This window comes from Haliotis asinina, chromosome 10, assembly GCF_037392515.1.
Source record: "Haliotis asinina isolate JCU_RB_2024 chromosome 10, JCU_Hal_asi_v2, whole genome shotgun sequence".
Classification (NCBI taxonomy): domain Eukaryota; kingdom Metazoa; phylum Mollusca; class Gastropoda; order Lepetellida; family Haliotidae; genus Haliotis; species Haliotis asinina.
This window is the reverse complement of record NC_090289.1, coordinates 15660297-15687406: the sequence shown is the minus strand read 5'-3', so window position 1 is coordinate 15687406 and position 27110 is coordinate 15660297. Positions and strand designations below refer to the sequence as shown.

Here is a 27110-nt window from a genome sequence, read left to right as displayed (position 1 = left end):
AACTTAAAAATTTGTTTAGCAAATCATGAAGTTCAACCATATGGGATGCCACAGTTAGTTGTTGTGGGTTGCTTCCCTAACGTCTTTCCAGAATCCGATGATTGTTGAGTCGAGTAAACTAACTTTTGTCATTTGTGGTTCGGTGTGAGATCTTCAACCAACGTATCGTCATGACAGGAAATCAATATTTTGTGATTTTGTTTCAGGTTATCGGTAAGGGACTGGCATTGGAATCACAATTGGTTGTGATGTCACAGTTCATTTTTATACGTTGCGCCCATTATGTTCCGAGTATCCGATCATACAGTCAAATTCAATAATTTTGATATTCCATGGTTTGGTGTGAGATCTTCAACCATCGCATTGTCACAACAAGAAATGATTATTTTTTATTTTGTTACAGGTTATCGATGAAGGACTGGCCTTAAAATCACAACTGGTTCTCAGCCCCGATATCGCATCACAGGTGGTCGTAATGGCGACAGAGGCACCCCAAGCAACGTATGACGCTGTGGACGGTGACAATAGGACACTCACATATTTTCTTTCGGAAACACAAAATTCATCGACCAATATCACAACAACACCGGCGGGTGGGAGGAGCGAAGAATTGGCTAAAATTGAAATTGCCGTCCAGTCAATAATCCTGTATTTTGCTATATTTGGTAATTTGTTTGTGCTGATAGTTTTGCGCCTGCGCAAACAAAAGCTCACCCGGATGCAGTGTTTCATTGTCCATCTTAGTTTGGCTGATATATTTGTGGGCATATTCAACGTTCTTCCACAGCTGATCTGGGATATCACTTACCGCTTCTCTGGCAACGATTTTCTTTGTCGATCAATGAAATATTTCCAACTTGTGGCAATGTACGCCTCGTCATATGTGCTCGTGATGACGGCGATAGACAGATACGTTTCAATTTGTCACCCTCTTACCAGCCAAACAATGAATCCCAAAAGAGTCCATCTGATGACTTTGCTGGCTTGGGGTTTAGCCCTTGTTTTTTCTATTCCGCAAATCATAATATTTTCCAGAAAGGAGGTTTTTAAAGGTGTATATGATTGTTGGGCAACATTTGATCCGCCTTGGACAGACTATCTGAACACTGTGTGGTCGTTTGTGTCCATATACGCACTGCCTACCCTGCTTCTGGCGTTCTGTTATGGGCGAATCTGTCACGTGGTTTGGATCAGTGTAGGTTCAAAAGAGGATAACAGATTAAACAGGAAGAGAAAGAACAAGAGTATTATGTGGAGAATTACGTTCAGAAAGAGTCAGAATCAACAGAACACCGAGGATGACTCTGATCCCAAATTGTTCAAAAGTAACTCCATGAATCCACGAGGTCATGTTAGGTCAATGTCAAAGTCGAAGGTCAAGACTATCAAGATGACCTTGGCCGTTGTCCTGTGTTACGTCATTTGCTGGACACCCTTCTACACCGCGCTCATGTGGTCGACGTTTGATAGTAATGCACCATTAGGCAGTAAGTATTTACATGTGTTGATAATAAATGAGTGCGTCCTTGTATATGTGTGTATCCCTTGCCCATCAGTCGATGTTATGAAATATACTGTTGTGTCGTGAAAATACTTGCAGCCCAATGTATGGGCTCAGCCGCAAACAGATGGACTAATCTTAAGGAATACGCAGGGTTGGACCTTTGACTTTGAGATAACCCTGACGTCAACGTATCCAAATTCGACACAGGGGTATTTGACTGTAAGAATCTCAATATATACTCGTTTGAAGGATCAAAAGATGGTATGCAAATATTGCAGCCAGGTCAGAACACGTATGGCTGATCACATCTGTATGCCAGGCAGTAAGATAACATTAAAGACTTCTGCGGGTCTAGATGTGATGCTATTTGTACCAAACTGTAGGAACAGTCGTTCTTATGAACCAGGAATATGACTTCAAGTCTCACACTGGCAGGGTATTAAACGCGATCGACCGAGCTACTGAGTTAATTACTTTCAGAATCAATAGCCAGTCAGGTGGTGTTCTATTGAATTAATAGGGGGAACCAAAACCTATCAGGCTCCTAAACAAACTACTTCAACCTTAATGTGACTCTTTGGCGACCCTCACCATTTAAACTACCGAACAATTTGATATAAGTCTGAATACACGATCTGTTACGGATGACATTTTGACACAGAATGCTTTTACTACTAGTTCAGAGATTTTACGTCTTAAAAATCAAATCAGGGATAGAAATGTGTTATTTTGTTGTGAGATATTACAACTATTTTCCAACTACAGAAAGAAACCAGTAGATTTATTGTGTGGAAGTATTTGCATCAGGGTCCAGCATATACGGAGAAACAACATGATATGCGACAAATATGTTGAGGTTCGGAATGTTCCGAAGGCACACTATTGCTTAACGTACTGTAATCTACTTTATAAAGAAGCAAGTTCGGCTCGTTATAACCGTATAAACATGGTTCGGTATAACCGTATAAACATGGTTCACTATAACCTTATAAACATGGTTCAGTATAACCGTATAAACTTTTGTTCGGTATAACTGTGTGAGTGAGTGAGTTAATATTTAACGTCACATCCGCAATATTGCAGCCATATCGTGACGAGAACGATTAATTATAAAAAATACATATAAATTAATAGCATATACATTGTAAAAACCTGTCAACGAAGGACTGTAAAAATAACTAGAATATCACAGAGTAAAGTGTAAAACTAGTGATTAGACCTAAAACAATGTATCTATAGAGGACAATATAACATAAAAATGAGCTATAGGTTGCCAACAACTAAAGGTAGATCACCATACTCAGGACTATAACTATACGAACACGGTTCGGTATAACCGTATAAACTGATTAGGTATAACCGCATTAACATGGTTCAACAAATACAAGGCGCATTCCGATTAAATATACACTAAATGCCATAGAGCCAGCAACTCTTCTATACTAACAGTTCAGAATATTCAACAGGTCGTTATGAGCCTGTCCTTGATAAACGTAGTTCATGGTACATGTATAATCTCCAGTATCTTCTGTTATCGGTACCTTCCGGTATATTTCACAGACATCCAAATTGTTGTACAACTTGAGAAAGAAACGCAGTTATATGATGTATGTCTGCTGGCTGTTACTTATACTTGTATGGTTTGTAAGGTACAAAGGTTCGGGTGATCTTTATCGTGACAAATATTGATGTCATATGTAGATATATTGATATCTATATATATATATGAAAAGACATAATGGTTCAAGGCATAAGTATATATATAGTATATATATAGTATATATAGTATTTATATAGCGTGTTGCAATAGACTATCACTATCGCAATAGTAAATACACACCTACTTTCAATATGAAAATGTGAAGCCAAGATATACAGTGATACAGGTTCAAGCGATATTTTTCATAATAAGATAGTTAACATGGCTTCTCCACGAAGAAGTAAAGTATCCCAAAGCCTTCTTCCAGCATGTTCTTTTCGACACTGTAAACAATACGTAAACGTTTTCTTTCTTGGCTCGAGGCCGTTGAAATTTTCTGAATTCAACTGAAATTGTTGAATTATATAATCAACAAATGCAACACGCTTGCTACTGGCCAATACGACATCGTTCTCGCGTTTGGTTACCCAGCCATGTTATCACTTCTGGGAACACAATGGCTGATCCTGCTGCTAATGCAGGACTCAACAAATATTGTGTCACTGCTTCGTATTCCATACTCCGATTACAAGGCTACTATTAGATCTTACGTTCGTGATCTAATGCAAAAGAGGTGCGACACCCAAGTAGATATAAATAAACTACATGAAACTAAATCAACTATCTGTTATACCTACTTGTGTTGTCAGTCCAGATTTGAAGAGGTCATTATGCGACGATGTCTTGGGTACTCAGGATACACCCACGAATATTTGTTGAAAGATGAAGAGCCTCCGCTTCGTACCTCTTGAGATGAAAGAACCAGGTCACCCCGTGTGTCTGTATTGATTTTTTCATCACAAGGGATAACTATTTCAATGAAAAAACGATGACTGGTCATTTTAAATAATGTACATGGCAGTTTAATCATTTTAAAATTTCATTGATTACTTTGTTTTGCAGAGATGTATTTTAATGACTGGTAGTTTTGATTAATAACTTGTTAGTCACTGTGTTCTTAAAGGGGTTAAAGTATCCTAAAATTGGATACGTAAGTTCCAAAACATTTAGTGTAAATTTAAGCCTACTACCGTTTTAATCGTAGAAAATGTGTTCTTTTAATGTATGACTAGATTTGTCTAAACTGAACCCAACTAGGGTTAGTGCAGGAAGCAAATGTACTATCCCATAGTCCCCAGTATTGTCTATATTCCGCTGTTGGCAATCTATATGCCGTTTTCATACTGTACAGCTAAACATGGAAATAGCGCTTTATGCTTGTATACTACTTATATCATATACATTTATGACTAGGTATTTGCCTGTCCTTCGCAGACAGATGAGTATATAAGTCTGTTTTTACATTTACAAATTTGCACATTTCATAGACATGATGTATTGAAATACTGTGGCTTTAAACTTTAACTCACTCACTCACTCTCGACAATGAAATAGTTTGAAAGAACACGATCCTAAAGCTACTGATCCCAAGAAAACTAGCAGAATATTTTCCTTTAACCAACGCTCCTCGCCTCAAAATATGTACAAAATATTGATAGATCCGATAGATTTTAAACGAATTTGATAATAAAATATTTCATACGGTTCCATTTATGGTATAAGCAGCTGTTCTGGCACCTTCATGAAGGCATATGTGGCAGTACATAGAATCATGCGACAGTATCCTCCTGACCTGTGAAGGTCCGAGGTAGAGCAGGCCTTCAGCAACCCATTCCTTAAGAGGCGACTATGCTTGTCGTGAGAGGTGACTAACGGGATCGGGTGGTCAGGCTCGCTGACTTGGTTGACATACGTCATCGGTTCACAATTGCGCAGATCGATGCTCATGTTGTTGATCACTGGATTGTCTGGTCCAGACTCGATTATTTATAGACCGCCACCATATAGCTGGAATATTGCTGAGTGCGGCGTAAAACTAAGCTCACTCACACACTGAAGTAATATTGTTTCCAAAAGGAACTTATTACACACCTCTGTAGTGCCGTGAATCTAATCAGTTGAGACTGTTCGCACCACGATAGCACAGAAAGTGTAAAAGACAAGGAAGCAATTGCCTATTTCCATTATGTATAGATGCCGGTTTTGTTGTCGTGAAGCGAATATGTATATTCATGTTTAATACACCAAGTTTAATTTAATATACACAGTTTACATTTTCCAGAAGAATAAGGGTAATGGATATTCACCAATATTTATCTCCATTTTTGCTGTTTTGTCAATATTGCATGCATAGCTTTCTTTGGCTTTACTCCCGTATCTCCAGTATGTGACACCCGTGTGTCTAACTGTTTGAGAGTCTAGTTATTGTGAAAGAACTTATTTACCCGCAATTCTTGAAAACCCCAATGATACATATACATAAAACGTTTTATGGTTCTAGTCTCCTGAAGGTGATTGCTTTGAAGGTTCTGTGTATATTTTTCAATACAGACATGTAGCCAATCAGCTTTATTTGAACACCAAACACATTTTCTTCTCACTTCTTAAATCTAAATCTTTCATCTCCAACGTTTCTTTATCGTACTATAAGCTCTGTTGCTGATAATGTTCAGTTAACCTACGTCTCACAACAGTCCAGTCAATTGCCGAATATTCTATTTTCGAAGTAACCTCAAACAAAGTTGATCTTTAATAATATTAATAATATGTGTGTGAAAATGGAAAAAAGGTGATTGTAACCAGATAAGCCCAGAACCAGATTGTCCCGTGACGATAACAGGCGTGCTTTAACTATCGTGATATGAAACAGAGTGTGTTACTACTTTATCGCAAACTATGTCGTAATAATGTGCACTGTTTTTATTCTGAAAACGGAAAATACATTAGAGCATCTGACGTCACGACCAACAGGACGCAGAAACCATTGTGTTTCTTGTAGTTTCTGTGTCTATGGCGGTCACAATCTGATCCACAGTTAACCCTTACAATATTTAGTAGTTTGTGTAGCGTTGGTGGTATGTTTCAGCGGAAAGGAAAATTAATCTGCAGGAATCCATCCCCACTTCTGTGGAATCCAATCCCAATCTAGCTGTATCCACGGCTGAAGCAGCCAGTGAATAAACACACAATGCGGTGTCTGGCTGCTGATGAAGGTGGTAAGACAGCACATAGACAAGTGAGGTATCATGGCGTTCCTAATTTTTCTACACTTTATAACTCCAGGATTAACATTATAGATTGTAGGCACGTATCGACCTCATCTTGCTGTTGCTGCTGCACGTCCAGCAGCGGTAACATTCCTCTGCCCTGCTCCTACCAAACAATTTTGATATTGGCTTGTCGCTAAATGGAGCTAGGCACTGTCTCCTCATTCTGTCTTAATAGATTCCCAATGCAAATCTGAAAACACTTTTTATGTTTGGTCCAAGTACATGCATCGTGATCAAACAGCAAGTGCAATATAATTCACTTCCTGAGACACTTGCATACAAATACGTGCACATAGATTGCGTACGTTTTGGAACCGTTTCAGTTTGCAAGCACCTTTGAGCACAGTTCTCGTATACATTGCGTCCATGTGACCGACACAGGCTTTTCATGTATTATATCAAAAACATATTCCACGCAGTCTAACGCCTCATTTCACAGTCATCCATAGAAGTCGGTACATTCTGACAAGATATTAATGCTGGTTATTTTGCCAGGACATTGAACTACATACTTCATTTACAAAAGCTACGACCTACGACTATGTAGAATATCAGGTTCCCTCGGTGCATATACTTTTCATGTCATACCCTGCGTTATGGATTTATGTGATTCACTGAGTGACTGAACAGGATGGGATGCTTGCTGTATCTTTCGCATTACCGCTGGCCATCGCAGTGTCAGCAGTAGAATATACTAGGAAATTGTATATGGAGGATTTTCCAAGCTCTTTCCTTTCTTGATAGAACATATTTTATCCGTATTAAAATGCTCTCCGTCCTTGTACATTTGTCTGTTCCGGAGCAGAACTTCAAATCCGTCCACTATTTCTTCACGGATTTGATCTGGTGGCTGTACTGGTGCTTCTTTCTGGCTTTGCATTTCTGAAAACATAATTCATTGTGTAGTACGGCAACAAGTGAACACACTGTTTGTCCCAGAGCAGGCTGTGTTTCGGAAATGTTTCCAAACATGTAAGTATTGAATACAATCGTAAACAAATATTTATCTCTACATAAAGGGCGGGTGTATTGCGCTTTCATTGACTTTAAGGTTGAGTGTGGATTGCATATTGTGCTAGATGTGGACCAGTGACGACAAGGGTGGGGTTGATACAGTTCATGTACAGCACTGTTAGGTCTTGTGTCTCTTTGAAAGATGGACTCAATGATTTCTTTGATTGTCTCTTTGGTGTTAAGCAAGGCTGCTAGATATCACCATTACTATTTTTATGTTATGTAAATGGCATTATTGATTTCCTCGGAAATAGTAGCAAGAAATCTATTGAAATAGGCAATTTGTAGCTATTAATAGTCGCTGGTGAATCCTCTGATAAATACCTTATTTATTATGGCGATCAACAAAGTTTCGTCCTGGGACCAGTCCTTCTTACTTTATATAATAAGGAGCTTTGACAGTTACTCCATCGGCAGGCAACAATATGCTGATGACTCACAGCTGAACACGTTATTCCAACCTACCCCTACTAGTGCTTTTGAAGGTGTCCTGCATCTGAGTGCAGCAAAGACATCTAATCCTCGATGCTTCACAAAAGGCTGAACATTAATGACTCAAAGAGTGAATGCATCTTTGTCATTCAAATGACATTTTTGTCATTCATATTCAAAACATACCAGTTGGAAGCGCCATCATTCCAGTCTCTTCCATTGCCAAAAATCTTGGCATTATAGTGGACTCTGACCTCTCGCTCGACTCACACATCAACAACCTTACAAAAACGTGCTTCTATATTTGAGTAAACATTAGGGATAGTCCCAAATACTTGTCCACAAACTCTGGGTCAACCCTGGTCATCTCACTGGTGACATCCAGATTCGACTACTGCACTACGGCGCCACCGATGTTCAGCTTTCCAAGTTGCAAAATGCAGCTGCCAGAATCGTAATCCAGACCAAACCACCTGAACATATCACTCCGGTATTTAAGCAGTTCCACTGGCTCCCCATCCAGCACAGAATAATCTCCAAAATTCTCTGCTTTGTTTTCAAGGGTCTTACTGGCCAAGCGCCGCACTTCATAACTGAACTGATTCAGTCATACATCCTCACGGGAACATTACGATCCACCCCCAAGGCACTGCTTATGATCCCACCCGGCCATCTATGGGAAGAGAACCTTTCAGTATCATTTCAGACTGTCATACCCTGATGACAAGTTTCAGCGCAACTCTATATGCACTTAGAGCATTTACTGTGAACTGAAATAGCGCGGTACAAATGGAATAATCTTAATACTATTATATGCAGACGACATTGTGATAACGCAAAGATCGGTCATTCGGTTGCAGAGGAGGGTGGATAAACTACGTGATTACTGTAATAAATGGCAACTGAAGTTAATGTAGACAAGACTAAAATTAAGTTTTTCAGGAAAGCGGGAAGGTTTAGAAAGTATGAGAAGTTCTATTTTAATGGCTCCAAGTTGGAGACAGTCTCCCATATAAGCATCTCAGTGTTCATTTCTCTAACACAGGGTCCTGGTCGGTCTTTCAGCAGATACTGTCTCCGCAAGCCCTGAAAGTTTTACCTATCGTTAGGCCATTCATAACTTTGCTAATTTGTCATACAATGTTCCCTGTCACAGTTTTTTGTTAAGATGTTGCCAGTCCTGTTGTATGGTGTGGAAATGTGGAGGTTTCACCCATCATTATACATATCACGTGTCCATGGACTGTTTTGTAAAGAGGTCCTGCATGTTGGAAGATTTTCTCAGCGATGTTTTCTGACAACGTGGTAAACCAGTACGGAAAATGCAGTATTTGTTCGCAACGTTTTTGTCAATGAAGGGATATCGCCCTGACATCATTGAAAAGCGCCCTGATTTTTCCACTCTCCTACACCAAGTAATTCAATGTCAGAGCTATTATATGTATCGAAGTTTTGTACGACTGTTTCGAAAATGTATCTTATCTTAAACCGGAGTCATGTTGCCTTTGAACGTTTCGCAAAATTAGGCCCTGATTTTGTGCAACAAACCCAGATACAGCTGTACTTCTGAAGGTGGCAGAATTCGGTATTGGAAATACGAACGTGCGGTAATGACAGTTGAGTGTGAAGTTGTATTAAGAACTTTGGCAAAATCTACTCAGCCTCGAATAATCAACACGCTGCTTGCAAATACAGAGTCAAATGTCTTTTGAAAGTCTTTGGTGCAAACAGGATAGATATCCATTTTTGTTGAATGCTTGGATATTTGTAACGAAAACAGCTTTCGCTGAAAAAAAATGTTCAAAGGAGTCAATTAGTATTACTCCTCCCTTGCTAATGTCGGGTTATATTTTGGGGGCGTGTTGGGCGAGCTGTTTAAGGCGCCAGGCTTGAGATACAGCCAGCTTGATATCCCGGGGTCGATCACACCTGTGACCAGGTGTAAAAGCTTTGGAGTCGGCCTTTGACTTTTTCAGTGTAGTCACAACCCTGTAAACTTCCCACGAACCCGTAGCTATATGACCAGATGGTGGCCACATGAATACGTGCAAACACCAAGTTGCGGGTGCAGGAAGTTCAGACGTGCAGCAAACAATAAAGTCCTGTGACTGAGTGTCCCAGTCTATCCAACTGTGAACTGGTACCTCGTAAGGATGGGAGAGCCGCAATAGCTTGGTGCGCACTGTGATATGTCCCCCAGGGTGGGGATACTGGTAATACTATGAGACATCCATTGTTCTAGGCGAAGAACAGTGCCTTGAGCATGTACTAACTGCGTGGATATATATGCTATATACACATCCAGTAAAACTAGAAATGTTAGGAACGTCATGCACCTAGTCCCCCAGTGAACGCTACAGTGTCTCCACGGTGTCCTGTAGTTTAGGTATATTGTTCCTAACATGTTGTGATGGACAGGTACACCGTGCATATTAGACTGAACTAGAATAACACGTTTATTGAGTTCATGTCAATTCCGGTGCCGTGGTTTCTCGATGGTAATTTCTTGCCATGATCTGCATTTACCTTCCGCTCCAAGATAACCCAAGCGGCCATCCATCGGCGACCCATACTACTGTTTCCGTGATTGTTTATGCATTACCTAAGTCAATACGCTTGGGCATATTAAAGAAACGACGAATTCTTTTGCATTTTTACTCACTAACTGGACTATACGTCATAATCGGAGAACGATTTGACATTAAACGTGATGGGATATTATTTCAAACAAGTCGTTCACGTTTGATCACGGATATAATTTTATTTTGTAATGAAGGCGAATCTGTCATACTTCCTTAGTTATCATGTGGTGTCTAGCATTAGCTCTTCGATTCGGGCAGATTCTAGAGATAAATGATATTTATAAATATAATCACTAAAGAAATTTTCATGGGTTACGAGATCTGGTAGAAAAACGATCCAGCGAAAATGTGGTTACATGATAATTTTCAAATCGAAATATAAATGCTAACCTAGGACATAATTGTGAATTTTGTGAAAACCATTAAATATCAACAAATAGAAGCAACAAATATTGAAACACAAAGTTGTAAGTTGTGATTAGAAAATCCAATACAGTCGATCTAATACTTCTAAGCAGCGGCAAATAAGGGATAGTATATTTTCCAGTGGACTCTCGAATGACCAGATTTGAATGCTTGAATGTTGCATGTGTTCATAAACAGCTATCATACTGGCACAGCCAAGAATACAAACCCTTTATGAATGATCCCGAACATCATTAGAACTTGATGTGGGTGGTATTTTACAAAGTGCATCCAATATGTACTGGGCAAGTAGATTAGAAACAAGTCAGAATCCGAATCGCCATGATATTACTCTTACATAGAAAAGGAAGACAGACCCTCAGGAAAGCTTTAAATCAGTATGATTTTTAATAATCGCCTACAGACAGCCAAACCAGGTAACTGTATTTTATAACATGACTTCCTCTGCTGACAGGCTACTAGCGCTCTATACATTTGCCGCTTCTGGCAATCATTACTACCTTCCTTCAAATCTGCAACTAAATGAACAAAGTTCCATTATGAAAGATACAGACTAACACTTACATGCCACAAATGCAGGTTTGATACTTAGTTCATGGAGGTGTGCATGTAAAATAGACTTAACAACAAAATCTATTCAACGCCTCTTGGACGTTTATTGGCAGTCGAAGAAACTCTATTGGAGAATGAGGTGGTCGTGCCACTATTCCTATTGCTGTTGGCACCTGAACCTGTCTCCAGAATCTCTGCCACTCGTTTCAGCAGCTTTGGTGCAGAGGACCATCTGGATCATCTATGCCTTGATATGGTCCTTTTGAGACACCACTGAAATCCTCCAGGTAATGGATGATCGTACGTGGGATTTCGTTTCCATTGATGTATTTGATGCATGGGGAAGCTTCCACCATTGTTGAAGACTATGCAGTTATTTACGTGGATTAACTCCATCATCGGAGTTCAGTAAATGATGAAAGTCCATGAAACTTGCCAATCCTTAACAAAACTTTACACCAAAACGTAGCTATTCACATGCACAATATTTCCAAATGATTTTAGCAATCTGATGCATGAGACATTGAATAAAATTCAGCAGGCCAACTTAAATAATGCTTTGTGTGAATTTAACACCACTTCACCGATATTCCTTTCCTTTGGTAATATGTAATAGTATCCAGGATTATAGATGTTTCAGGTGACTAAACATTATCTAGTTACAAAGCACACTTAAATTCGGATTTGTCTGGAAAACCAAACTTAATGTGTCTCACCATGTGTAATCTTTTTCTAAATACCTCCATTTAATCAACGTGAATCATGTTACGTTTTATGAGACATCGCAGACGATGCTAAGATATGAAGCACATCCAATATCTTCAAACAAACTGATTCATTACGACAACATGCACTACTCAAACAGACTGGGCATCGTGACACAGTTCTTCAGTAGTTTAGAACCATTGGTTCAGGATTAATCACATTATCGGCAGTGTAAATGGTTTGCACTCCATCGATGTTACTCGCTGTTTGCATTGTGCCTCTGTAAACCGTAGGAATCTGTTGGACTGATAACCATAGCCGGATTTTACATTGATTTGACTCGGAGCATGGAAAACATATATAATGATTATTTACGTAAGCTCCCAGTAACTGTCACCTTTTATTGTATCTATGTAAACAATCACAGTCACACTTCAGCATGTCTTAAACGCGCCCTTCAATAATAATATCAATTATACGATAGTTATACAATGGTATATCAGTCCGAAATTAATAAGTATTCAGTACATTAATAACATTTTCGTTTATAGACGATGTGACGTTATGATTACCATCCATATACTTTGGATATTACTCTTCCAACAGACATTCTATTACTAATGAATTTCCTAAGTGAAGAATGTAAGGTACAAATTCTACAAGCTAAGGATTGTGTAAAAGCGGGCTTTTACTTGCTAGTGTTTTCAGAATGTTTGTTGCCTTGATCTGGTTAGCCATTATCGAAACGTTCGTAGCCTTGCGCACTTCTTAAGTCCACTGGCAACAATCAAAGTTCAGAGTTCTTAGAGCTGCGAACATTTCCGGAATAAAGTCGCTGGTGAACAAAATGTAATGACGACTAATTCAGCGTATATACAGGACTCATCTGGTCGCTCCACCTACTGTTCCAAACGATGTATACCTTGACATTGTAACCAAATGCAAAAGCCCGAGGACAATGACGTCCTACCAGATCAGCAGGAAGACGCGTGGTGCGAATATGATGCGACCTTCATAGTTGTTATTCGCCGTTAGCTGTGCTTCAGAGAACCTTATTTAACTGTCAATCAGCAGAGTGATATCTAGTCCACGAGTCATTTGTCGAGTAATGCGACCGTTGTGAATTGGTCTCCTAAAACGAAAATAACTCAGAGTATTTAAGGCTGCTGTGTCACATGAAGCATTCGCACACTGAAAGACATTTCATCCTAACATTGTCTTCGTGGTGCTCGTTGATCAAATCAATTCTTTTTTTGAAATAAGCAATTTGGAATTAACGGGGCGTATCTACATTTGAACTGCCAAATGCACGTGATTGCAAATGCTATTGGTGCGGTGTGTCATTACCGCAGTAATCACAAGGCACACCGGCGTTAGTGTACCGAGGTAAAGCACCAGAACAGGTATTTGGAGTCATGAGCGGACGCTAGGCGTAGCTGATAGGCTACTGTGGCGACTGATTCGATAATATTTGTCAGAGTGTCGTAACAGCAAGTCACATATTGATAATAAATAACTTTCGATTGTGAACAACTAATAACAGACAGTAAGCCAAGTTGAATCTCACATATATGTATATTAAAGAAATATCATCTAACTTTAAATAGTTTGTTCCATACTGAAGCCAGATTACCCGTCAGAGGACTATGGTATTTACAAGGCTGTTACTACATGGATAGACATGCATGCAGCTGGATTTACATAATCTTTTCAGTCGGTAACGATAGCTAGGATTTTTAATCAAAAGTGTTTAGTCAAACAGTGGTTGACGAAATATACCTTGAATGACATGGCCGGACATGCATGTAGCTCGAATTACAAAACTTTTTTAGTCGGTGAGGACAGTTAGGAATGTTAGCCATATTTTTAGTCAAACCCATTTGATAAAATATACCTTGAGTGACATGGACGTACAGGAACCCCTTGGTGGGATAATACTTTTACAGGTTTTCAACCTCCTCAAAGGTACAACACAAACAATCTCACTCATCTCACTCTCACTCACTTACCAATTACATGAAACATGTTGTTATATTCATATCACTCAGCAGTTGTGTCATGAATCAATTTCTTAACCCCAAAACAAGAATTATAAACGAACCTGATTTAAATGTATTCTTTGAAATACTTATCTCTGTGATGGAAAAAAGTCAACACAGACAAGTAGGACATGTAGACAAGTAGGACATGTTTGACCGTGATTCTCGCATCAAAGGGGATAAGAATGGAGGACCTTCACCTTTCAGAAAATATCCATGAGTGTATCTCCTATGGCTAATACGGCATCGTCTTGCAATGACCTCTTCAAGTCAGGACTGACAACCCAAGTAGCTTAAACCGATATATGGTTTATGGCATGGCATTTAATTATACCTGCTTTGGTGACCCACTTCGATGGAATATAATCCGGGATGTAAACTCGAATATCATGTTTATAATCTGTGTATTGTATCAGGAGTGGTGTCACAGGTGTGGTGAGTGTTGGGTGTTGAGCATCAGTCACCGTGCTTAGAAGAGACTGCAACTTGGGCAAGATTTGGTCGTATTGGCCAGAGGGCCTTATGCAGTTCCATATTCAAATCAAAGTTGGATGTACACGGGGCATGTTTATTAAGAGCCTGAAGGCATGAATGTTGTGCTCAGATTGTACATTCATACAATTCAAAACTTTAAAATGGTATTTGCGCCTCCAGTAAAATGGAACAGTTGTCAAGTATTCTGGACGTTGCTCTGGAGTCTAGGATCCAATTTCTCTGGCGCTAACAGCAGCGTCACCTTATTTGGACTTATATATGAATATAGATTTATAAGCGTTATAAGGTCTCCTTAACTGAATTTATTCTTGCTGATATTGTAGTTGATTTATGTTTCTTATATTCCAAGAGGAGAAGAAAGCAAGCGGAAGGGAGATATATATTCCAGTGCAATATTAGCAGTTCATATTAATACTAATAAAAGGTTTCATTTCTATTCCTGGAGGCGGAAAAAGAGACCATTTATTATTGTACGCATAACCATAAAAAGGAATAAAGACACAACCGTGTGATGAGTAGAGTTGATTAGAATAATTATATTCTTATGATGTATGTAATGATAAATAAGGCGATGATATATATTTAATTATTTCGAGTTCCCTTGCCTTCTTGAGATCATCTTCAAATTGAATCTCCATAAAATGAATCATTTCAAACTTTTGATAAGCTGTTTACCTTGATGGTAAATAAAGTGAAAGACAAAATACTGCCCTGTGGTATACTCTGATTCTGATTATACTGATCACGTGGAAATTGCTTGCCATTTAAAAAATTGGATGTATATTTAGGCAATCGACTCGCCATTCAAAGTCATGTAAATCTTTTATAATACCGTATTTTCACTTAATGTCGTATGCTTTTTCTCGATGGAAGACGTTTGGCATTGCAATTGTTTTGATTAATTACATTATCATGCCACGATGGATTATTGTTTAAAGTTATTTCAAATTGTCTACCACAGGATGGCGAGGGAAATAATATTCAGTCTTTTTGCCTCGCCTTCTGAGCTTGTTTACAGTCATTGATGAACCATGGTTTTCAAATGTGTGGAATGACAGAGGACCTAGTGCCACACTCGTCAGCCGTGTTATTCAGTTTAACAGGAGGAAACATTCTATAGCAAAGGGATTTACCCTGAGTCCTGTATTTAAGGGTCCCATGGCCTCATGATTATAACTTTCAGGGGTCCAAGACCCCTGAAGTGTGAGTCCCAGACATTTGAATAATATCATTAATACTGTTATTGTATTGTGGATCATGATCACATCACATTGATGAATGCCCATGTTTCTCAAGACAAAGATAATCTTACAAAATATTAGTGCTACTACATCTCGTATACCATCTGAAAGGTATAATTCTACTGTCTATGAATATGGAATATATTTGTTATCATCTTATTCAAATAATACAAGTTCAACGTAAATAGTTCAGTATTTAATGGAAAATTGAAGCTTACATATTTATAACGTCCAAATAAAACAGGTAAAGTAAAGATGTAGTGATTTGTCTCCACTTGTAACATGCCATACCATCCCCTTACCTATTCTATTGATATTTCCATTTTTACTTAATCGGGAGGTTTTTATTTAAAGATTTATGAAATAATATGTATGGTCGTCTATTTCCTAATACCAGTGGCATTCCACTTGGTAACGTGATGCAACAACCGAAAATACACCCGTTTTCGACGCTACGTATGAATTACATGTGAGACGATTCGTTTTATGGCGGGTATCGTTGGAAAGCTCTGAACATCAACAGTATCACAGTATCCTTGCCAAGAGTATTTTCACAGTTGTATGGAGTGACATTGTTACATAAAACTTTCTAACGACGCTCTTTTTGTCCAAGTCTGCTATATGGATCGTGATCGCTAAAAATATGGCACGTGACCTAAGTTAGCCAGTCAGATAACAGCAATGGATACTGTCCTGTTGATTCAGGCGAAAAATTGAGGTAAAATCATGCTATTCTAAACGTGTTTCGCAAAACATCACCACAATTGAGGTAAAATCATGCTATTCTAAACGTGTTTCGCAAAACATCACCATTTATAACGTATATTATTGAACTCAGAATACCTGTCGTCCTAGGTTATGACCTGTGACAAGACAGTTTTATGCACATATTTTAGCATTAAACATCGTGTCCGAGTGACGTCTTGGCCGTTTTTCCGACCAACCGGGTTGAATTTGGCTGCAAGTAATAGCCCAACTAGTAGCAAACTCACTGATAAGTAGTTGTTTGATAAGTATTTTCACAAAAGTATTTGGCCTTTTTCTGCATCCCTGTGGACGCGCTAATACATTTGTTGCGTCCATGGTCAATTTTAATGCGTATAGGACACAGGAATTCGCGACCGGTAAATCACTGATAGCATCTGAAACGTTGTCCATAGAAATGAGCCAGCTGGATAGGTGAAGAAAGCGAATGCACAATGAACATGGCGTAAGTGCAACTGTGACGACTTGGAGATTTGTTGTGAGTGTTACATGGCTTTGAATAACATTCATTACAAGGATAGACCCTGTCAAACCGGAGGAGAAACACAGTGATATGCATCGAAATGGCTTTAGTGAAAAGTATATGTGTGCTTTAGATATAGTTCGTTGAGGTCATTTGATTTTGGTTTCACCAGTCGCATTTTACTGTGTTGAACGAGCAGTGAATCTGAAAGTAAGCGTTTCATGTTTTGGACATCACCTGCGAAGCCTTATATGCCCTTAGATGCTGTCTTATCTTGAGCCTCAACCACTGCAATACGTGGTCAGTAACTAACTGATTTGGTCACTCTGTGTTCATTAACATCGGGGTCTGTATCAATGGAACGTTTATGATTTTATGGTCCAATTTTGTACTCAAGTTTGCCGGATCGCCCGAGCTCCCCAGCCACCAAAGAGTACAAAAATGCTAAAACATCTGGGTTTCAGACTTGCAGAACCAAGGATACTCAGATGATACATTCATATAAAACTACAGCATTCATGTTTTTACCCGTTGATCAATGCGCCACAGCCATGTTGGCACATGGCGCACGGCAAATATACAACAGAGACATTATGCATTAGAAATTCCGAGATACAAATAATTTACTAAGACTGTGAAGATCATGTCGTCATTTTGATCAGTCTCGCTCAACATTAAGTAGAATCGCAGGGCTTGGTATGGCCAACAAATCACTGGGAACGGGCACATTGTATCACCCTAGGTGAAGTCGAAGTAGCATATTGGGGAAAGGAACGTTATTCCTGGAACCAGAGCCGTCTTCAAGCATAATTCCGATTGCCAACAAGCGTGGAACCCACGGCAGATATGTTGCCCAATTCGGTCTCCTTTCATGTTCAGTAAATGCGTGCTGTGCACCCTGCTACCCTGGGTCTACAAAGGGGAAGAGCTATCAGGGTAACACTCACAAGATGGATGTTCATCATAACTGCCGGTTTGGTTAAGAATGAACCACAGAAAGAAATAGGCCAGCTTATCAAACCTCACATTCCTTACATCGGGCACCTTTTTTCTGGAGTGAAAATACCTTTTGTTGTTATCATAATGGAAATACTATTGGTTTAGTATTGTCTGGATCCCTATTTCTAATTTCACGACGACGCTTAGATTCTTTGCTAGAAACAAATCATGCAAGACATTAACAGCTTCTATCGGGTTGATTGGCAAATTGATTCTGCTGATGATATAGAGAACAATCACATCTGACGACTTTACTTGAAACGAATACCTTTACATGCAAGTTCTTATTGCTCTTGGGGACTTGAGATTGCCTTCGCCGGTTCCCATGGTTAAATGTTCGTGACGTAGGTACATCCTTACATTATCGTTATTGGTCCTGAACTGTCATACAGTTTATCGATTGTTCAGGGACTTGCTACATTGGCTTAAACCTGTCTACGAGGGCAGGCCTGTCGGTGACATTTTGAAGCACAGTCACAACGAGGTTAATTTTGTTCCTTCTCTTCACGAACTAACATCAGCCGATGATGACAACTGACGCTTTCCCTTACGCAGCTTCTGAGAACCAATTATCGTCATAAACCGACCCATAACCTGGTTTGATTTATATCAAACTAAATATATAAATCAAAGATTACCTTGTGTACACTTGTAGGAGATCGCTTGTTGTAAGTTTATAAAATTTCCATGCTGATTTCATCGAGTCTCAAGTTGCAGAAAATGTATTTTGTCCATGTCATCTTAGACATCTCAACAACCTGAAAGCCTTTCCTGCAGCCTGTTATTTGTTTCCATCAGTTTAACAAATATGAGGCATATTTAACATTTTGGTTAATTACCTTATGATTACTTAATCGTATAGGGTTGTTCTTCTATTACCACTGATTGTTACTGATAATTACTTGCGGTTACTCTAGCTTTTACGGTCTACTGTCTTTTGTCTATAATGACTGTTCTTGAAAACAGACAGATTGCAGTTGTCTTATATATCATGGTCATGGAAAGACATGTTATTTAGCAGATTAATTAGCTGACCTAAAGCACTGCCCACACTCAATTTGGAAGCCAATGCTCAATTCTTTTTACATCCCCTAACCTTTAAGATAGTCCCTTTGTCTATTTCACTTGTGCATTTGCCCAGTGTATCGTGATAGCTGTAACTTTCCATTGTGGTAAGATTTTACCATAATGATTGAAAATGACAATGATCAACTTTGAGGTCGTGAAGACATACAAGGCGGCTGTTAACAACCAACCGATCAGTGTGTAGCATTACCAAGTTTCTGGTAGAGTTCAAATTTGAAACTTTCAGAAATAAGTACAAATTTACATGTGTATCTCATGAGTGCAACATGACTAATATTACAGTTTTTCTTCAATGTTGTTGACAGACTGTCATAAGATATTAATGGCCGATGAAACCATAGAGATGCAGATCCTTGCTATGATTAGCGTTGATTCTGCATTCCCAGGGGAAGTGCCCCAAACGCTTGACAGCTTATTACCCCAGTTTACGGATCGGTGTGTATCAGCATTCAATATCAACCCCTTAGGGACTATACAATCCAATATGCCTGTCATACTGTAATAGGATATCAATTAGATTAACACCTCACGCTACCGGGTACCCTTTCTGATGAAGCAGACACTAAACAATAATCAGTCAGTTTTTGCAACTGTTTTCAGCGTTCCAATATTTTCCATAGACAGTGCATGCGTTATAAGGGTAAACAAATACAACATCAAACTATGCACCTGAGCAGGACGTCAAGAATCAACCCCGATGTAAGATCAGATGTAAAATGCACCTCTCATGATCACGAGAACTAGTTTATAAGCAATCTGCTTCCTGTGAATCTCATGTTTGTGGGTTTCATCAGTGCTGCAAACATCTACATTTTCCGTTACTCTTGACTTTCCTTCTTCATGAAATAGATCATTGGGGTATTTAACTTAGACTGAAATCGGCTATGTACCTACCTCATCACCATGCTGTTGAATCGCAGTACCAGTATGCATGGTAATGGGCAATGAAGCCAAAACGTTTCATCTGGTAGAGAGATGTAAGTAAATTCTCCTCTAGAGATTGCCATGAAGCCCATTTCTGGTGTCCCCCGCCGTGATATTGCTGGAATATTGCTGAAAGTGGTTATCTGTCTACCTAACCCACTCACTCACTCTAGCCATTGCCATCGTCGAACTATCAAGTCTGAAAAAAGTATTTGTCATAATTTCCGTTTTAATATTTGATCTTTTAATCGCGTAAATGTTTTGATATATATCAAGATACTGTTTTGTTAGAATAACCACTAATTTCAGCTTTAACATCTTAACTTTTAACTAACTAAATGTTTGGATGTGTTACAAGATACTGTTGTGTCAGAATAAATATTAGTCTTGAGTGATGTCTTCCATTTGGATAATCTTTTAATCCCTGCCTATTCTCTGGGATAGTGCAGATTTAATTGTGAACTGCCCAGTTCCCGAGAATGGGGCACATCAGTTGAGCTGTTCCAAGAAATGGGCACGACTTATATGAGGGTGATGTACCACAGAATCAAAGAAATAACACAGAACTATACTTGGTGGATGCATGGAAAAAGATATGAAACTAGGTAACCACGAATAGCTTTGTCTTGTTAAGATACCCTGTTATAAATGACAGTGTGATAACGACTTGTAGGATAGTAAAAGACCGATGTTTAAACCTCTATGTCAGTATGGATTGCTAATGTTGCTTGGTGGATGCATGGGGAAAGATATGAACTTAGGTAACCACGAATAGCTTTGTCTTGTTAAGATACCCTGTTATAAATGACATTGTGATAACGACTTGTAGGATAGTAAAAGACCGATATTTAAACTTCTATGTCAGTATGGATTGCAAATGTTGCTTGGTGGATGCATGGGAAAAGACAGGAAACAAGTAACCACTAAAAGCTTTGTCTTGTTAAGATACCTTGTTATAAATGGCATTGTGATAACGACTTGTAGGATATTAAAAGACCATGACTTAAACTCAATGTCGGTATTGATTGCAAATGTTACTTTATGTTTTGTTTTCACTATGTTCAGTTTCATTAAAACGCGTTTTACAAGATTTAAATGAAACAAATATTTTTAATATTTAAGAAAGGTTATTATTCATTTTACGCTATTCTTAAAACACTTTCCGAACTATTTAAAATACGTCCCTTCAAGGCATATGATTTCAATAATAATAGTCTCCTTGGGGGTATTCATTACCGTCAACACATTCGAGCGCGATCATAATATTCCTGTACGTCGCCTTCATAACGTATGCTATGTCCTTAATCCCCTTTGCTCTTACCTCGAGCAAAATAATTTACATTTCGATTTCAGAAACTGACTCAAATGACTTCAATGTTTTTTTACCTCCATTTACTATTCAGTTGTCAATCTAATTCAGCGTATGGCGTGTTCTCTGCAGATATCAAATTGAGTCACTTATTTCACATCCTGATGTAACCCCCAAATCCCAAGAATCTTTAATGAGTTTAATGTATCAACGTGAACCCTGGTTTCATCGGAGAAGTGTCAAACAGCTGGTCATGAAATGACATATAGTAAGGAAATGCTGGTAATTGATTTTGTAATTTTGCTTCCGAGTGAGCTGTAAACCAGATGTTACAACAAGATAATGTTTCAGGTTGAACAATTGTCATATCTTGTGTCTCATCTTCCTTGTACGCAGAGGATGTATAACTATCTCAGTCTTTATCACTGTTTATACCAGTTCAAGGGTATTTAACTACCTACAAAGAATAGAACTCTGTGCTCATAATAAAAATCACTCAACAGAAGGTGAGCTTTACCCGTATGTCATTAGGAAAAGCAATATTTATGGTTGCAACCTTCTTCTTGTTTGTGAATAACACTGGCATCCATGAATCTTGCTTTTCTTATTCATTCCACTTCTAAGCCCTTCAAAGATTTCGTATGTCATTACATGAAAATGCGTCTCATATCATTTATATTGTATTATGTAACTGATAAATGTCTCTTGTTGACCAGTGTTAGTGTTCAATGTTGAACTGAAGGAAATCATCACCAGAATCGTTTATATGTAAAACTAATGCAAAATGTCAACACCAGAAGATCACTAGTCTCGATTTTCTGTCAGATGGTCATTGAGCGAATACAGATATATAGCGGCGATACTTTCATATATGGCTAAATGATGAGATCAGGGGATAGCGAAAGGGTATATATAATCTTACCATTAGATATTATATTGATGACTCTTTCTAACTGCGTTGACAAATCATATCAAGCTGCAGAAGGATGCAGTAGAGGTCTTGTGTCAAACACCCAAGTAATATAACACCCAAGAGTGTATTTAGATCGCGCATACAAACTATTTCATGTCAGTGGGGACAGTGGGGTAACCTAGTGGTCAATGCGTCTGCTTACCACGCCAAAGGCCCGGGTTCGATTCCCTACATGGATGCAATGTGTGAAGCCCATTTCTGGTGTCCTCCAAGTAGTATTGATGGAATATTGCTAAAAGCGGCGTAAAACCATACTCACTCACTCAGACATGAGTGTGATATGTGATAATGATATTTAATTGAACATTGAGCATTCTGTAAACTACGCTTATAACGAAAACTCAGAGGGATCTCGAACTATACACATATCTCGACTAAGCTTTACAGAAAGAGAGAGGTTCGTTGGTTCGTTACAAAGTACTTTACCGTGGTATGTTGTTTAACAGTTACAATAAGTCCAAATAATTGTTTTCAACAGATCCTCAGACAGGATGACATAAGGACCGTCCCTACTAATCAAATCCTGCCCTGTATACACGCATACGGATACACCAACTATCTCACTTACATTGAAGTTCCTTATTAGATCACGTTGATGAAGTTATTTCTCATATTACTCCTAACTTCACATTTCATCAGTGGAAAGCTAATAACGGAGACAGGAGCTGCATGATCAGGATATTACGTTGCAAATACCGGGCTTTGCTGCACCAAACAGTCAGAGCACTATCGGAAGTCAATACACTTGAATATGGCTACAAGAAAATGTTGGCCCGTCGTGCAGTCATGCCTCATGTCAATATTGGACGTTCGCTGATTTTGTCTTGAGTGAATTGCTGTCCGTATCTTTTTCGCCGCATAACACAAATACCAACATCAATACAATTTTCGACAGAAGATTTAAAGTACTTGTTAGCCGTTCACCTGAGGCAATACATGTACATAAGTAGATGAAATGATCTTCTCCCAACTCCCGGTGAATGGTGGTCTGGTGGTTAGATGGTAGTCTTTAGTTTTCAGGCTGTTGTAGTTCATGTTTTACTTGAATTTGCATTTCTGAAATTTTAAAAAATTGCTCAGTTTTAGAATGCCGATATGAAAATATCTGTTTGAATTCAACTCATCGACCGCACGATTTTCATGCTAATAAATGCTATGTAACATGTACTCAGTACAGAATCCGCGAATCACACTCATAACAGCTCAAGATATGTTTCCTTTGGAGCCACCATGAACGATGTATTAGTGTAGACCGCATGTAACACGATGGTGTTAAAGATTATGTTTAAATGTTACTCGTAGCATTCGGAGATAGCGATGTGTCAAAAACAACTGCATTATATCTGCTTGTTTTTTGTAGGTACATCGATGACAATAATCCTCCTGTTGGCAAGTCTCAACAGCTGCACCAATCCCTGGATTTACCTGTGCTTCAGCGGAAGACTGTGTGGAAAAGTAGAGCGACGCATGTCTCGATCTTGGACGCAAACCACGCAGGTTACCCACACATATGACTCAGAAAGTAGATCAAGACATTCCAACTACGATATATCACCCCACACATCACGCGATATCAGTTCCTGGGCACGGACATCTATGACTAGCTCGTGTTAAGAGATCACAACTACATGTGTTATGAAAATCCGACGAAACATTCCTCACCCAAGATCACCGGGGCCATGAGATGTTTTCTGACATGCCATTTTTTCCGGCAAGTAGTGAGCTGAAAGACTGACATTACATTTGGTAACTGCATGGGTTTAAGTTAGAAAAGGCTTATTATGGTAACACAAATGTGTGTGCAACAAGAAATGGTTCATTTATCAATTGTCTTAAAAATATGCGCAGGTTTACCACGCTTTACTACGGGTATTTGTAAACAGAAAACTAGTCTTAGGCTGGGGACTAGAAATTATCCCACGAATTTGTCCTTAACCCACGAACTCAACAAAGACTTACTCTTAAAATATGTTAACGCATTTTAGTTCTTAAAGGAAAATGAGGTTTCGTTGAATGGATAATGATGTACATGTATTTCCATTATTGCTATTGGAGGAGACTTTCACAAATCGCCGATTATCTGTTTAAATTTAAGTGTAATTGTAGGATACTCCACCATACAGATTGGATGTATTTTTCTTGTGGTGTGATGGTATCTTTTTTTCTGTTTTGAGGATGAGACAGAACATATATACGTTTGTTAACAAGGGGACCCAGATTCCCCCAAACCAGTATGATGCATGGACATGTACCTACAGTTGTCTTTTGACGAGTTTTTGTTTACGTTTGTAGATAGTTGCAATGTTTTCACGATTTACATATATAACTATCGAATTCTTATCAAAAATCGATTCTCGGATACATTGATAATTTCAACAAAACTTTTCCGTTTCTGTAAAGATATGCGCATATCCATAAATGGGTCACAATGAATATGTTATGTAAATGTAGTACATTAGTTATACGTTTTTAGCATACTTTGTGTTACATGTGTTTCAAACTATCCCTTTCCAGTTGTATTTGATAGATAAAAAGTATGTAATATGCTGACCCTTGTTAGCTGTACAATGACATATTTTGACCACTGTCCACCGAGGATGGGGTTGCACATTAATCTTGATATAAGGTGTTTTGTGACTACCTGTGGTGTTATGTTGGGTTAACTGGCCTTCTGTGAAAGTGAACATAGTGCTGTCTTTGACTGATTGTGGTAGGAATTAAAAGCGTACATGTTTGATTGCAAAGGATTGCATAAAAACATACTTTGTCGATCAAAGTTTATAGTTTTATTCAACACCTATGGAAACACGAAATGCATAAGAGTTTGTACTCTACAAAATGTGCTCAATGTTAGATCCACATCACACGCATTAGTTAGATGGCTGAATGACATATCATCCCCAGTATACAACGTGACTAAGCACAAGAAAATCGGATAATCGTTCATGTTTTTGTTCCTTACAATATTACAGTAACTCAACACATTTCAAGAAGGCATATAATACCGATTTGCTATTAATTTAGCTACACATCTCTAAGTATGCTGCCATACTGATACACTCAATTGTGTCCCTTATTGGCGTTCATGCACTGGATATCACTTTTTATAATGTCTTAACGCAATTCCATAAATATACATTTTATGAATACAAATACAGTTCTGCTCACCACCACTTTTACAGCAGAAAGCAATTACCTTGCCGTAGTAGAGCAATTATTTGCAGTATAATGTATTGGTATGAACTTGAAATACATTACACGCATGTTGGACTTAACCTACAGAGTGCACAGCTTATGGTCTATAGTCACCGACATGCGCACTTAATTACTGAATTATTCCAAGCTCCAATACACACCGCTGTAGTCTTTCATTTTGTTGCAACATGCTACAGCTGGAAATGGACTACAATATGAATGTTTCAACAAATGCATTGCAACAAGAAGTGACCATGTGTTGCCTGTTGATCACTTCTCTAAATATCCAGCGTCTCCTTATAATCGATGTATTATATTGATTCCTACCTTAACAGAGACTTCTAATACATTTTTGTTGTTTTGTTCTCCCGGTTAAAGCCATTTTCACTAATTTGATAGTACTGTTAACGACGTTACGATCAGTCCGTCTGACAGCATGTGTGTCCGATTAGCTTTCAAGGTCACAATTTCCATACTGGTCTTCAATTTACATAAATGGACGCATTAAAAGAATCGTTATTAAATATTACTCTTTTATGCACCTCTATGTTTTCACCTTATTATCAAAAGATTATAAACACATACATAGAATATGAGTCACTGTAAGAGTTTTGCAAAAATTTAAAGTTTAAAATAATGTTAAATTTTGATGTTAGATGTTTTGCAGAGTCTTTTCAAGTGACAGATTTCACGAACAGATGCCGTTAATTAGATAATGTGATGGAATTTTCTATTTTTGTTAAATTTTGTTAAATGTGAGATTACTGCCATGACAATGGTGTTTCGATGCTCAAAGTAAACTGTTTTAGTGCTGTCTTTATCTACATATACCTGCCCGTTATTCAGTGTCACCTCCTGGATGTGTTGTTTCAATCGTTGATGAATAAACTTTTATTAATGTGAATTCGTTTTGTTTTGCACACGTGTTGGTATGTGAAGACATCGCCACATTGACAATATGTGGCTCTTTTTTGGGTTAAATCGATAGTCTCCTCCCACATAGGTTACTTGTCATATCTTCCTGCGAATCTCTGTTCTACTACGGCCCTTGGGTGTCCAGGCTTCGTGATTGGTTGCAGTCAGATCTAGTTGTGCAATGAGCGACGTTGTTTCAAAAATGATCAGTCGTAAGGTCTCGGTAATTCATGTATGCTTTGGTAAAAGTAAAAACTCTTCCCCAGTGCGATGGACAAATGTTTCATCAAGACAGAACTCAGTCATGTAATGGGGGGATCAATTGCATTTCCATAGTCCTCGTTGACAACGGAGAAGCTAGCCATTAGATTCTTAGGTGCCATATCAACACACATAGATGAAGGATGTTTCTGTCACCACAGTGCTTGCATTAGTCAAGTTGGACCGACGTCGATGTAAAACGTGTTCTGATTGGATAGAAAGAAGGGAGATGATTCGTATTGCGATTTTTATCCGCTAGGGGATGTTTTGAGAACCGGAAAATATGGCCTTATTAGAATAGAGGTTCGTAAGAAGATGTGACAAGTAACCTTTGAGTGTAGAGAATGTTAAATGTTAAAGAGAATATGGAACATTTCTGAATACGGTGAATGCTTTGCAAACGAGAGCTTTTCATTCCAGG

The 27110-nt window shown here is 38.5% G+C and overlaps 1 protein-coding gene across 1 annotated transcript; it reads left to right on the top strand.

The window, feature by feature from the left end:
- The first annotated feature begins 409 nt into the window (after nt 1–409).
- On the top strand, nt 410–26414 carry LOC137298483 (isotocin receptor-like). The gene is made up of 2 exons (XM_067830771.1): nt 410–1487; nt 23679–26414. Exons 1-2 carry the CDS (start codon nt 476–478, stop codon nt 23930–23932), a joined length of 1266 nt encoding a protein of 421 aa, XP_067686872.1. The 5' UTR covers nt 410–475; the 3' UTR covers nt 23933–26414.
- Nucleotides 26415–27110: the final 696 nt, after the last annotated feature.

What these genes read in the sequence shown, in the direction of transcription:
- LOC137298483 (XM_067830771.1), top strand. Translation starts at nt 476, where the DNA reads ATGGCGACAGAGGCACCCCAAGCAACGTATGACGCTGTGGACGGTGAC. An exon ending in TAGTAATGCACCATTAGGCA is followed by an intron (nt 1,488 to 23,678) that starts GTAAGTATTTAC and finishes TGTTTTTTGTAG; the next exon opens with GTACATCGATGACAATAATC.